Genomic DNA, 12,009 nt, shown 5'->3' with positions numbered 1-12,009 from the left:
TCCCTTTCCAAGCAAATAGGTCAGATTCCGGCAATAACATGCCAATTTCAGCAATGTACATTGGCGAGCAGCTTATATCTCTTCAGCAAAAAAAAAAATATATACCTAAAATGCCCTTGCACCCCTTTTAATATTTTATTTTTCTAATGCATGGGGGCAGTTGGCTTTTTGGGCATTTGAAAAAAAATGTGATTTATATAAAAAGTCAATCGGACTTCTTTTGCACAAAAGTCCAGAAGCTATTGAGTTTTTTTTATGCGACTTTAGGGTTTGTTTCTCCACAGGACCACAACTCGTTCCCACACCACACGTCCTCGGATCCGGCGATTCGTTCAGCACTTCAGCCAGCCATAAGGTATTTTTACCACTTTATCTTTCAATCTTTCCCTCTTTCTCTCTCAATCTCTCCATCCCTCTTTCTCTTTCAATATTTTCCTATTTTTCTCTCAATCTCTCTCTCTTTCTCTGTTAATATATTCATCCCTTTTCCTCTTTCAATCTATTTTTTTTAAAATTATTAGAGCTCAAGCTCTTTCTATTTCAATCTTCCCCTCTTTCTCTCAAATCTCTATCTTAATTGATGAAGCTCGAGATGTATCAATTAAAGAGCAGATGGCGGCTATAATACGTTATGTGGATAAAAAAGGAAATGTTGTTGAGCGTCTTTTAGACATTGTGCATGTTACAGATACTAGTGCTTTATCACTTAAGGCGACACTTGAAGAACTATTTCTAAAGCATGGACTCAGTATTTCAAGACTACGTGGACAAGGTTATGATGGATCTAGTAATATGCGGGGTGAGTTTAATGGTCTGAAAGCATTGATATTAAAAGAAAATCCATATGCCTTTTATATTCATTGCTTTGCACATCAACTCCAATTGGCTCTTGTTACTACTGCCAAACATAATGGGAACATTGATTATCTCTTCACTTTGGTCACTAATGTTGTAAATGTTGTTGGAGTCTCTTGCAAACACCGTGACCTTCTTCAAGAGAAACAAGCCATCAAAGTGTTTAATGCACTTGAGAATTGTGAACTTTCAAGTGGTCGAGGTCAAAACCAAGAAACTAATCTCAAACGACTAGGTGATACACGATGGGGCTCGCATTATTATACCTTATTGAGCTTGATTAGTATGTTCTCTTCTATTATTGATGTGCTTGACATTGTTACAAAAAGCAGTGTAAGGAATTATCAAAGAGGTGAAGCCGGCATACTATTGATTCATTGCAGTCTTTTGATTTCATATTTAATATGCATATGATGAAAGATATATTGGGTATTACAAATGAATTATCTCAAGCATTGTAGAAAAAAGATCAAGAAATTGTGAATGCTATGATGTTGGCTAAAATAGCTATGCGGTGACTAGAAGCTCTGCGAACTGAAGTAGCATTTGATACTTTGTTAAAAGAGGTTTCTATATTTTGTGACAAACAAAATATAGTTGTCCCTAATATGGATGATATGTTTGTTGCTCGAGGGCGGTCTCGACGAAATGTAAATGAAAGGAAGAACATACATCATTACCGTATCGAGTTGTTTCATCCCGTTACTGATAAGCAACTTAATGAGCTTAATGATCGTTTCACTGTGGTAAATACCTAGTTGCTTTCGTGTATGGCATGCTTACATCCAAGTAATTCGTTCTCTGCATCTAATAAGTGCAAATTGGTCTGTCTTGCAGAATTCTACCCAGTTGAGTTCTCTCCAATACAACTTTTGTCACTTGACAATCAACTAAAAACTTATATCATGGATATGAAAGACAGCATTGAGTTCTCCGAATTGAAAGGAATTAGTGATCTTGCTAAGAGAATGGTTGAGACAAGAAGAGATATTTTGTACTCACTAATTTATAAGCTTGTTACTTTGGTTTTAATTCTACCAGTTGCAACGGCTACAGTCAAGAGAGTTTTTTTCTAGCATGAAGATAGTAAAGAGTCGATTACGGAATTGAATGGGAGATCAATGGATGGCTGATAGTTTGATTACTTACATTGAAAAATATATATTTTGTAGCATTGTTAATGAAACAATCATGCATTGCTTTCAGAACATGAAGACTCGTAGAGGACAGCTGTAGTATGTTTTCATTGACACTGTAATATTTTTTTGGATTAAATATATTATATTATTTTGCCCCCCTTATGCATAAATCCTGGCTTCGCCACTACTCATGGCAAAAATTTTCCAAGGATCCAAAGCTTTATTTTTCTCCAAACACTAAATACTACTATTCTTCAACGAATTTTTGTTTCTCGCAGCCGATCCGATTTCTTGGCTACCTCCGATGACGAATCCCTGTTGCTCCTCCGGCGGGAATTGGTCCATTCTCTGGCAGATCCGGTTCTCCTCCGACGATTTTTCCGGCAAGGAATTCGCAATCTCGAGGAGGAATTCAAAGACTTTTTTCCTTTTTCTCAATTGATTTTCTTTGTCGTGTAGACACCACTCGCAACTCCAAATCTCCATGTGTATGTTTGGATACAATCTGCTACAATACCTAAGTTTTCCCAACAGAAGAATAACAAACATATTACGATCAAGAAAAAAAGAGAAAAGGAGAAAAAGTGTAGAGAAAGCTTATGGGAATGTTTCTTAAAACAAAATCGCGAAACAAATCGTTGTGGACGGTAGAAAGTGATTCGATTTCGTATCGAAAGAGTAAAAAAAATGATAAATATGGACATCGTGACAGGAAGAACGATTTTTTGGAAAATGAAGAGAAAAAAGGCTTAGAAAGTGATTTACGTGTGTTGATGCTTAAAACCGTATTTTTTGCAGAGAATCAAAGCGTTCCTGAACCCGAAATCGCCACATAAACTGCAAACAGTCTCGATTTCGCCATTTCAAAGCTCTCGATCTTGATCTTGTTCTCATTCCATGGAAATCAGATGAAAGTAGAAACAGAAAAGAAAGAAGAGAACGAACAAAAGGTAGTGATTTTCTTTTCTTTTCTTATACTCTTCCAATTCAAGCAAAATCGCAGGCTCTCTTTTTTTATACCTTTTTTAAGGTGGTTTTCAATTTTGAAAGGCGTCTGGTTTCCCGGATTTGTGACCGGTTTCTTCCGGTTACATTTAGTTGGGTAACGAGTCACGTCACCCTATTATACTAACTGTGGATTTCATGATGGCCCAATGGATCTACGTTCTCAATCACCAAATAGACTTGACAACGTACTTGGAGCGATGGTTTTAAATTTTGATCGAAATCTGAAATTTAGGTCGGTTAACCCAAGAACCGAAATTGGGGATACCTACGTTACACGACCGGAATTTCGAAATTTCGGTCACTTTTTCTTTCAGTTTCGGTGAGGACCAAAACACATTCCTAAACTGAAATTTGAAACCATGATTGGAGCCAAACCGTCTGGGACAATAATTCTTGAGAATTTAAATGGGGGACCATCGTGCATGCATGTTGAGTCCAAAATATAGTGGGCCCAACATTATTTAGGTGATAGAAAACATTCATTTGGTGGGACCTGATGTAGAGAGGGTGTAACCTGAAAATCTTCTTCATGGGACTATCCTAACCCTCTGATCCATAGAGGTTTCTATGATGTGTCGTCCATTCTAAACCTCCACAAATTAGAGTATAACAACTATATTGATTATTATTATTTTCACGAAAATATTTTACATTGTAATCAAACTAATACGTGCCGATGTTGCAAGAGAATGATATTGGCAGTTCATCTGATGCTACTCCTAAAACAGCATAGCCTCAACAACTTATTGTTAACTGTCTTGATAGGTGTCTTGCATTGTGTTAGTGATTATCATTAATGCCTTCCTATCAGAGGTTTAGGAGTGGAGCTCCCAACTGTTATAAGTTTAAAATGTTATTGGGGTATGTGTGGATCCCGTCCCAGAGGGGGGGGGGGTGGCCCACAAGAGTGTTTTTTTTATGATAATAGCGCCTTTGTCCATTGGATTTGAATATGGTTGCTTTTTCCATAAATTTAGGATAAAAGTCCTAACTTCAAGAAAATAAGCAACTGACCAGAGTCACCACGTAGATTAGGGATCTAGGACCCATGATTAACTCTGTTAATTTGGTCTACGTTTTGAGTTCTGGGTAAGTTACCTGGTTACGAAGTCGGAAGGTGTACCGCACGAAGTGTACAACACCGACCTTGCCTAACTTTTAAAAGCTTTAATTATTTAGGTTTAACAAAGGGGGTGAATGTGAACTTTATTAACCTAGATGCATTATAATATTTTAGCCGTTCACAGTTTAGACTCATGCGGGCCAGGAGTGCATCCTATATGCAACTACATGCCTATGTGCCTATGTGAGTGTTTTTGACATTTTATGAGATTGTTGAGATTCGGTTTAAGTTGAATTAGATTGATTGATTTGAGGTGAAGTGACTTATGCTATATGAACCTAGATTTAATGCAATGGACCTAAGTTACATTTTTAGTATATTTGTGAACTTTGGATTCTAAGAATTCTATTTTGAGAACTTAGAGTGTGATCTCTAAGTTTGGAGCCTAGAACTTTATGTTTTGGAGATTGGGATTTTTCATCTTAGATGATTATGAGTTCTTAGATTCTTTAAGATTTTTGAATTCTTTTGAGTTCCAAATTTAACAAACACAACTAATCATGCAAAGAAAGCAACTAGTATGCAAAATACTAAAACATGCAAAGAGCAAAGCAAAACAACTAGCATGTGATTCTAAGCTTACGATAAGAATAATTAAAGAGATCTAAACATGCAACTAATCATGCAACTAAGCAAAATGAAACATCTAACATGCAAAAAGGGTTTAAGGAAAAGAAAATGGTGAATAGGGGAATGGAAGGGATGAAGAAGGGTTTAGGGGAACGAGAAGGATGGAGAAAGATGCGACTGAACTTGGAAGTGCCAAGTTGCCTACGTACCCCGTGATGGGGATCAAGCCACACGTAGTTCCATTGGGGTGGTTGAGATTAAGAATTGGAACTGAGATTTGAGATTAGCTTTGGAAGCTAGGATTGAGAAGTGGAAACTTGGATGGGGAATTTAGATTGGGAGTGGGATTTTGGGAACTTGGAAGGAGGAATCGTCCGTAAGATTCGGCCAAAAGTTGTTCGGCTAATTAATTAGGTTCGGGGACATGACCAATTGGGAATGGGCATAGGACAAGTTGAGTTGGGTGGGCTCGGACATGGATGAAGGTCCACTTGGGTTAGGTTGGATTGGGTTGACTCGGGTTAACTCGAGTTGGTTTGGGTTAACTCAGATTAACTTGGGTAGGCTCAGATTAGGGTCAGACCGATTGGATCCAGCTGGGTTGGGTCGGACCGTTGGTCCGATTGGTTTGGATTAGAACGGTTTGGGACCGGGTGATGCGAATTGTGCACGCAATGCATGGGGGGACCCTCATTGGTTTTGGCTTGGTTACTATGTATGTAAAATTGGATGGATTATGGTATATGAACACCGTATTTGGGAAGGTGCATCCAAGGTACAATTAAATGTGATCAGCACCTATAGTTGCTTTTGAGTTTTCATGCATGCGCATAGTACATATGGCTTGAGGAATGGGTTTGGGATGATATGATGTACTAATAGGTATGTACTGCTGGGTTGGCCGGGGGGAGTTGGGGTCGGGTTCCGGGCCGGGTATTGGGTGCGGGTCCAGGTTGTGGGTCTTGGTGTGGGTAGGGGTGGTCTTGGGTTCCAGTTTGGGGTTCAGGGTGCTACTTTAGGTTGGGGTATGGCTTTGAGTTGGGGCGTGGGGCGCGGCTTTGAGTTGGGGTGTGGCCTTGAGTTGGGGTGCGGCTTGGGTTGGGTACGGTTTCAAGTTGAACCGGGTTGAGTAAAGTTGGACCGGTGGGGAGTTGGGGTCGGGTTGACTCCGGCTAGGCTTGTGATTGCATTGGGGTGAGGGCACTACTGTTGGTTTTTATGAGAGAGGGTATAAGGCCATGAGAGAGAGAGGGAGGGAGTTGAGTGATCGGATGGGAGGAGATATGATCAGATTATGATATGATGGTCAAGGATACATGATGGGGGTGTATGGGTGATGTTAGATCGGGTAGGTAGGCTCATGGATGTATAGACTTATATGTTAAGGGGCAGATGGCGCATGGGGTAGGGTATTTAATAGATGGGAAGAATATGGATGAAATGGATGGAAATTGGTGAATGGATGGGCGAGTGTGATGGTCGGTCAAGCATTGGGTATTTGCTGTTGGGTGAGATACTAGATGGGAAGATTGGGCGTATGTATATGACGATAGGAAATGGGTTGCTATTTGGTTGGGGAGTAAGGTGGTGCTCAAGGCCGAGTGGGCCACGAGGTTTGAGGTCAAGACCCTTTGAGCCATGGGGTTTAGGGTCATGGCCGATGTGGCCGTGGGCTTGGGTTAGACTTGCGGCTTAAGGTACGGGCCTAGGGTGCAGTTTAGGGTGCAGGCTTAGGGTGCGGCTTAGCGTGTGGGTTCACCTAAATAGGTTTGGGTTAGGCTCACATCAGTTTGTGGTGTAGAATAGGGGTGCCGTGGTCACAGTGAAGGGAGCATGGGTTCGGGTTCTATTAATTGCGTAGTGGAAATTGGTATGGCTCGGGCATTGGGTGCATGGATTGGGTTGGGTCCTGGCTGGACCGAGTGAGAGATGCGGGTTGTGGTTCAGGTTGAACTGGTTGGGTGAGTCTGGGTTTATTTGGGTTGGACCAAGTAGGTCAGGGTGGGTTGAGTAGGTGAACGTGCACACAATGTACATTAAATCCAATGGGTAGATTGATCATATACACAGTGCTTAATTCGAAGCATATCAATTAGGGGATATGCACATAATGCATGGGTTCGTTCACACAACACTCGTGTATTTTATGCACAATGGGTTTCACTTTTCGACACATACAGTGCTTTGGGGTTCTTGGGTTCCAACAGGTTGCACATAAGAAAAAGGCCGAACCGAATCATGGGATACTAAGATACGCCAATTGAGAGGGGGGAAATAATAGAGGAAACCAAATTCAGACAAATTTAATATGAACATAAAAAGGAATTTTGACCTACCTCTTCCGGGGTTTGATGGCGATCCTCACGCTCTTTCTTGCAATCCGATGAGATCCAAGTGAATATTGAGAGGCGAGATCAGTGGAAGTTGACCAATGCTTTTGGAAGAGAATATTGGAGGGATGAAGGGGAGGTGGCCGACCCAAGAATGAGATAGCCACAATTTCGTAAAGTTCGGCTAACAATGGTAGCCGACCTCACAAAATTGAAGAAGAAAATGCACAAATTTTGAGGAAGTATAAGACCTTCAATTTTTTTATATCTTTCTAGGGAAGAATTGAGAGGTATTTATAGGTGAATGGATGACCAAGGTTACTAAGTTAGGAGGAGAGGGAAAGGTAGGGTGGAGATTAAAAATTGAAGGTGAGAGACAATTTGATGGTATGGATGAAAAGCTCCTAGAATATTCCAACCCAATCTTTTGGAAACACCCATATATGAAGGAAAGAACGTCCAATTTTGGTGGGCTACTGAAGAATAGAAAGAGTTTTAAATAGTGAAGATTGATTGCATTATTTAAGAAACAATTCATTGCATTCCATGTGTCATTGCAAATTTAGAATGAGAAAAGAAACGTCCAAATTTTAGAATATTTGGTTTCCAATAAAGTGTGGACATGTCTCCTTCTCAATTTTGGGTAATTACTTGAACTAGTAATATTATGACACTTGTTCTATTCATAATTTGCAAAGATTTTCACCAAATCTTAAGGTATCCACACAATATTCAAAAATAGGGGAGAGGAAAACAATATACGTTTTCCTAAGCTTGGGAAAACGTGTGGTGAGAGGAGAGAGAATGTGAGGAGAGAGAACACTCGCGGAAACAGAAAAATATCATTTTCCGGAGATTTTGGCATCCGATTTCGATAATTTTTTCACCTTTGGAATCCTTGATTTTTACTCTTTCGTTGAAGCCCAATATTGCCATAGAAATATTGATTTCAAATTTTTGACCAATGAGAGTCATCGATTTTTATCGGCATATCGTTTTTCCAAAGATTGGGCAAATCGGTGATCCAAACGAACCAACCGACTTGATCAATTTTTGGATCAACGGTTAAAACTATTAAACCAATATATCAACACCAATTAAGACATTAAAAAGTTCTGTTATCGATGATTTAATGTGATAATTTCGACGGATCTCATTCATCCTGCCTTGATCCGTGACTTTTCACTAGGTTTTTGCTCAGTTAAGTAACCCAATGTTTAATCCGGATTTGAGATTAACCTTGATTGATATTATTTTGACTAAATGATCATAAATCCTTGGTAAAGAAAGACACTCAGGTCAAGATCTGCCCTCGATCTAAAGATTTACGAAAATCAGGTCTCGGAATGGAATCAGGGCCCGGGTTGTGAAGTAACCCAAGCTTATTTTATCCCGATTGATGATCTGTAAAGTCAGATCGAGATATTAATACCCTAAAATATATAAATCCATGATAGATGGACTCTTACATTGATTTAACACTCTAAAGTCACCAATCAAGGTATTTTCTAATTTTTTAGATCTAATCATCTGACCATGTACATCTCTTTATCAATGTGAGGATGCATATTTTTCCAGTGAAATTCCACGAATCAATATATTAGGTCATTATTGGTTAAAGTGTAGCAAAATGAGGGTGTCTACAGTATGTGATGACGTATGAAAAACAACAACTAATTAGCTGTCGACACGTGGCCCTTAAAGAGCCCACCACGAATTCGGCACTTCCTAGGGGTAGTCTGGTAATCCGCCAAGAGCAGGTAAACCTAAACCCACAAACGGGCCGACACCTGTCCTGGGGTAGGTAATTCAACCACCCCAGGGCTCTCTCTATAAAAGGCCTCTCAAGGCTCAAAGCAAGGGGACTTCAACAACTACTACTCTTAAAGTTTTGGCGCTGCACTTCTGGTCATACTGACTTGAGTGTCGAAGGGCCAGTCCGGAGTATGACTCCGGGTTGGTCTTCTGACCTCGTGCGTTCTTGTGCAGGGCTTCATTCCTTCAGCTCCGTCCCTTGGACCCGCCAGATCAGCTCTTATGTCACTGCCGTATCTGTTACCAATTTTAGGCCTAACAGATTGGTGCCATCCGTGGGACCCTGAACTAAAAGCTGTTCAAATCCCCTCTACAAAATGGCAAGGAGGAAGAGTGCTTGGGTACCAACTGCCCGAGCTGTAGTACCTCGCGGGGTTCGAAGTGACCGAATCGCCTCGCATGTAGTGGCTCCCTCTGCAACAGCAAAGCAGAGCCCGGCTCATTCGGAACAACTCAATCCCACTCCCACTCTGGATCAAGTTCAAGCTCTCTTTCAACAGATGACTGCCCTTGTCGGTCAATACCAACATCTGATCCAAGCGCCTCCCCAGCATCCCCCAGAGGCCCCACGACCTGTACAGGAAAGGTCGAGTACGCACAGGGGAGAGCCAACACGCCCTAGCGGAGACGGGCCCCACCGACCACAAGGCGAGTCCATCATTCCAGAACTAGACATGCCCATATAGAGCCTCACCACCGCCGGAGGTCACGATCTCACTCCGCGCAAACACACCAAGCCAAGGAAGACTGTGCGCCGCGGGAAAGATCCCGGCATTGTCGAAGGAGTCCGGAAAGCCATTCCGGCTCTGCTCCGAGCCCCTCAGTAGAGAAAGATAGATCAGTGGGCCGAGCAGACCAGAGGGCTATTCCAATGGTACGGAGGATAGAAGAGATAGACCACCGTATAGAAGACCTAGCAAAGGATCAAGGCCGGCCCACTGCAAAGACGTTCTAAAGCAGACCGCCGTTCACCGACAATGTTATCAACGCACCAGCGCCCAGAGGGTCAAAATGCTGACAGTTCCGCAATTTGAAGGAATCACCGACCCTGTAGACCACCTGGAGACGTTCAGGACTATGATGCTCCTCCACGGCGCCTTTGACGGGTTCCTCTGTAGAGCATTCCCGACCACTCTAACTGGTGCAGCCCGGGACTGGTACTCGAGGATCAAGCCGAACTCCATCAGCAACTTTGAGGACTTTGGGGATGATCTGGTTTGCTATTTCATGAGCAGTCGGAGGCCGAGGAAAACAACAGCATCCCTAATGACCTTGCGGCAGGAGGATAATGAACCTCTGAAAACATTCGTCAGTCGTTTCAACAGGGAGGCTCTCCAAGTGCCAAATTTGGATCCTTCAGCCGCCATGAACGCACTCCTCGCAGGCGCCAAATCCATCGATTTTCACCTATCAGTGGCTCTCCAGAACCCGCACTCACTGGCGGATCTGATGGCCGGAGCCAAGGAATACATAGCCGTGGAGGAGACTCTGGCAGCCTTAGACTCAAACAGGAGCAGAACCTCAGAGGAAAAGAACCCTACCAAGCAGCGTACGGATGATAAGGCCCCCAGAAGAGAGAGGTCCCCCCCAGAGGAGGAGAAGAATTCGTAAGGTGGTCGACCAAGATAATCTCCAGGGGAAACAAGAGAGACAAGTCGAAGTATTGTTGGTTCCACATTGACCACGGGCACAACACAGACGAGTGCTGGCAGCTCAAGGAAGAAATCGAGCTGCTGATCGGTCGGGGATACTTGAAAAATATGTCAAAGATGACGGCCACAGTCTTCAGGGCCAGAGCCCTCGACGGTCACAGCTGCCCCCTGCGTGGAATCAATCTCCCCCACCATCGAGTCCACAGCCGGAGATGCGCCGATCCCAGCCCAAGGGGCTCATCAACACAATTATGGGCGGGCCGGCCGCCGGGGGTACATCATCTGCTGCTCGAAAAGCCTACGCACGCTGAGTCAATATCGTGCACACGTGCAGTAAAAAGATGAAGACAGAGAACGAGATTTCCTTCTCAGATGCGGACCTCGATAACTTGATACTTCCTCATGATGACGCCCTTGTCATAACCATGCTAGTTACGAACTGGGAGTTAAAAAAAAGCCTCGTCGACAACGGGAGTTCGGCCGACATCCTCTATTATCATGCACTCAAACAGATGATGATAGGAGACGACCGCTTGAGGCCGGCGAACTCTGATTTGTTCGGTTTCTCGAGAGAAATTGTTAAAGTTGAAGGACAGATTGAACTCCCAGTCCTCGTCGGGGAACCGCCCTGTCAAGCCTTCGCGATGGTCAACTTTCTGGTAGTGAGGGCCACCTCGGTCTATAATGCTATCCTGGGATGATCCGGCCAGAACCTCATCAGCGTCGTTGCCTCGGCGTATCACTAGAAAATGAAGTTTATAACACCTAATGGCGTGGGAGAAGTCAGAGGAGATCAACCACAGTCCAGGGAGTGCTATGCCATGACACTCAAAGGCAAAAATGCCTCAGAATCGCTGCCGATTGAGCTACTTGATCTAAGAGACGAAGCCCAGGTGAATCAGCCCACCGAAGACCTCATCTCCATCCCTCTATGCGAAGGCGATAGCGAGAAGGTCGTCCAAATCGGCTCCTCTCTAAACAGTAGCACCCGGCAGAACCTCACCCGGTTCCTTCAAGACAATGCAGACGTCTTCGCGTGGGCTCCCGCAGACATGCACGGTATAGATCCGAAGGTCAGCACGCACCGACTCGGTGTTGACCCCACTTGCAGACCAGTGAAACAAAAAAGGAGATATTTTGCCCTGGAAAGGCGGCAGGCGATCAAGGACGTATTGCTTCATAACAGATCAGGGGACGTATTGCTACCGCATCATGCCTTTCGGCCTAAAGAATGTCGGGGCAACATATAAGAGGCTCGTAAACAAGCTCTTCGAAAAACAAATCGGCCGCAACATGGAGGTCTATGTAGAGGACATGTTGGTCAAAAGCCGAAGCGCACAAGATCATGTCTCTGACCTAAAAGAGACATTCCAAGTCCTAAGGAAACATAACATGAAGCTCAACCCCGCCAAGTGCACATTCGGTGTCAGCTCGGGAAAATTCTTGGGATTTATGGTAAGCAGGAGAGGGATAGAAGCCAATCCAGAAAAGATCAAGGCAGTGGTGGAGCCCACTCC

General features: G+C 43.2%; 1 protein-coding gene across 1 annotated transcript; it reads left to right on the top strand.

Annotated features, from left to right (window-relative positions):
• The first annotated feature begins 612 nt into the window (after positions 1-612).
• Positions 613-2,453, top strand: LOC143855919 (uncharacterized). The gene is made up of 3 exons (XM_077365968.1): positions 613-1,207; positions 1,693-1,849; positions 2,273-2,453. The coding sequence occupies exons 1-3, from the start codon at positions 613-615 to the stop codon at positions 2,451-2,453; spliced, it is 933 nt and encodes a 310-aa protein (XP_077222083.1).
• Positions 2,454-12,009: the final 9,556 nt, after the last annotated feature.

This window comes from Tasmannia lanceolata, unplaced genomic scaffold (genome assembly GCF_043159265.1).
Source record: "Tasmannia lanceolata isolate RefF3 unplaced genomic scaffold, GAP_Taslan_0.1 ptg000023l, whole genome shotgun sequence".
Classification (NCBI taxonomy): domain Eukaryota; kingdom Viridiplantae; phylum Streptophyta; class Magnoliopsida; order Canellales; family Winteraceae; genus Tasmannia; species Tasmannia lanceolata.
The sequence above is the reverse complement of the archived record's forward strand: the minus strand, read 5'-3'. Positions and strand labels throughout refer to the sequence as shown.

Excerpts from the sequence above, each read along its gene's own strand:
- LOC143855919 (XM_077365968.1), top strand. The coding sequence starts at position 613 with ATGGCGGCTATAATACGTTATGTGGATAAAAAAGGAAATGTTGTTGAG. Across the intron at positions 1,208-1,692 it reads TGTAAGGAATTATCAAAGAG|AATTCTACCCAGTTGAGTTC; the intron begins GTGAAGCCGGCA and ends TCTGTCTTGCAG. Across the intron at positions 1,850-2,272 it reads GAGACAAGAAGAGATATTTT|CCGATCCGATTTCTTGGCTA; the intron begins GTACTCACTAAT and ends TGTTTCTCGCAG.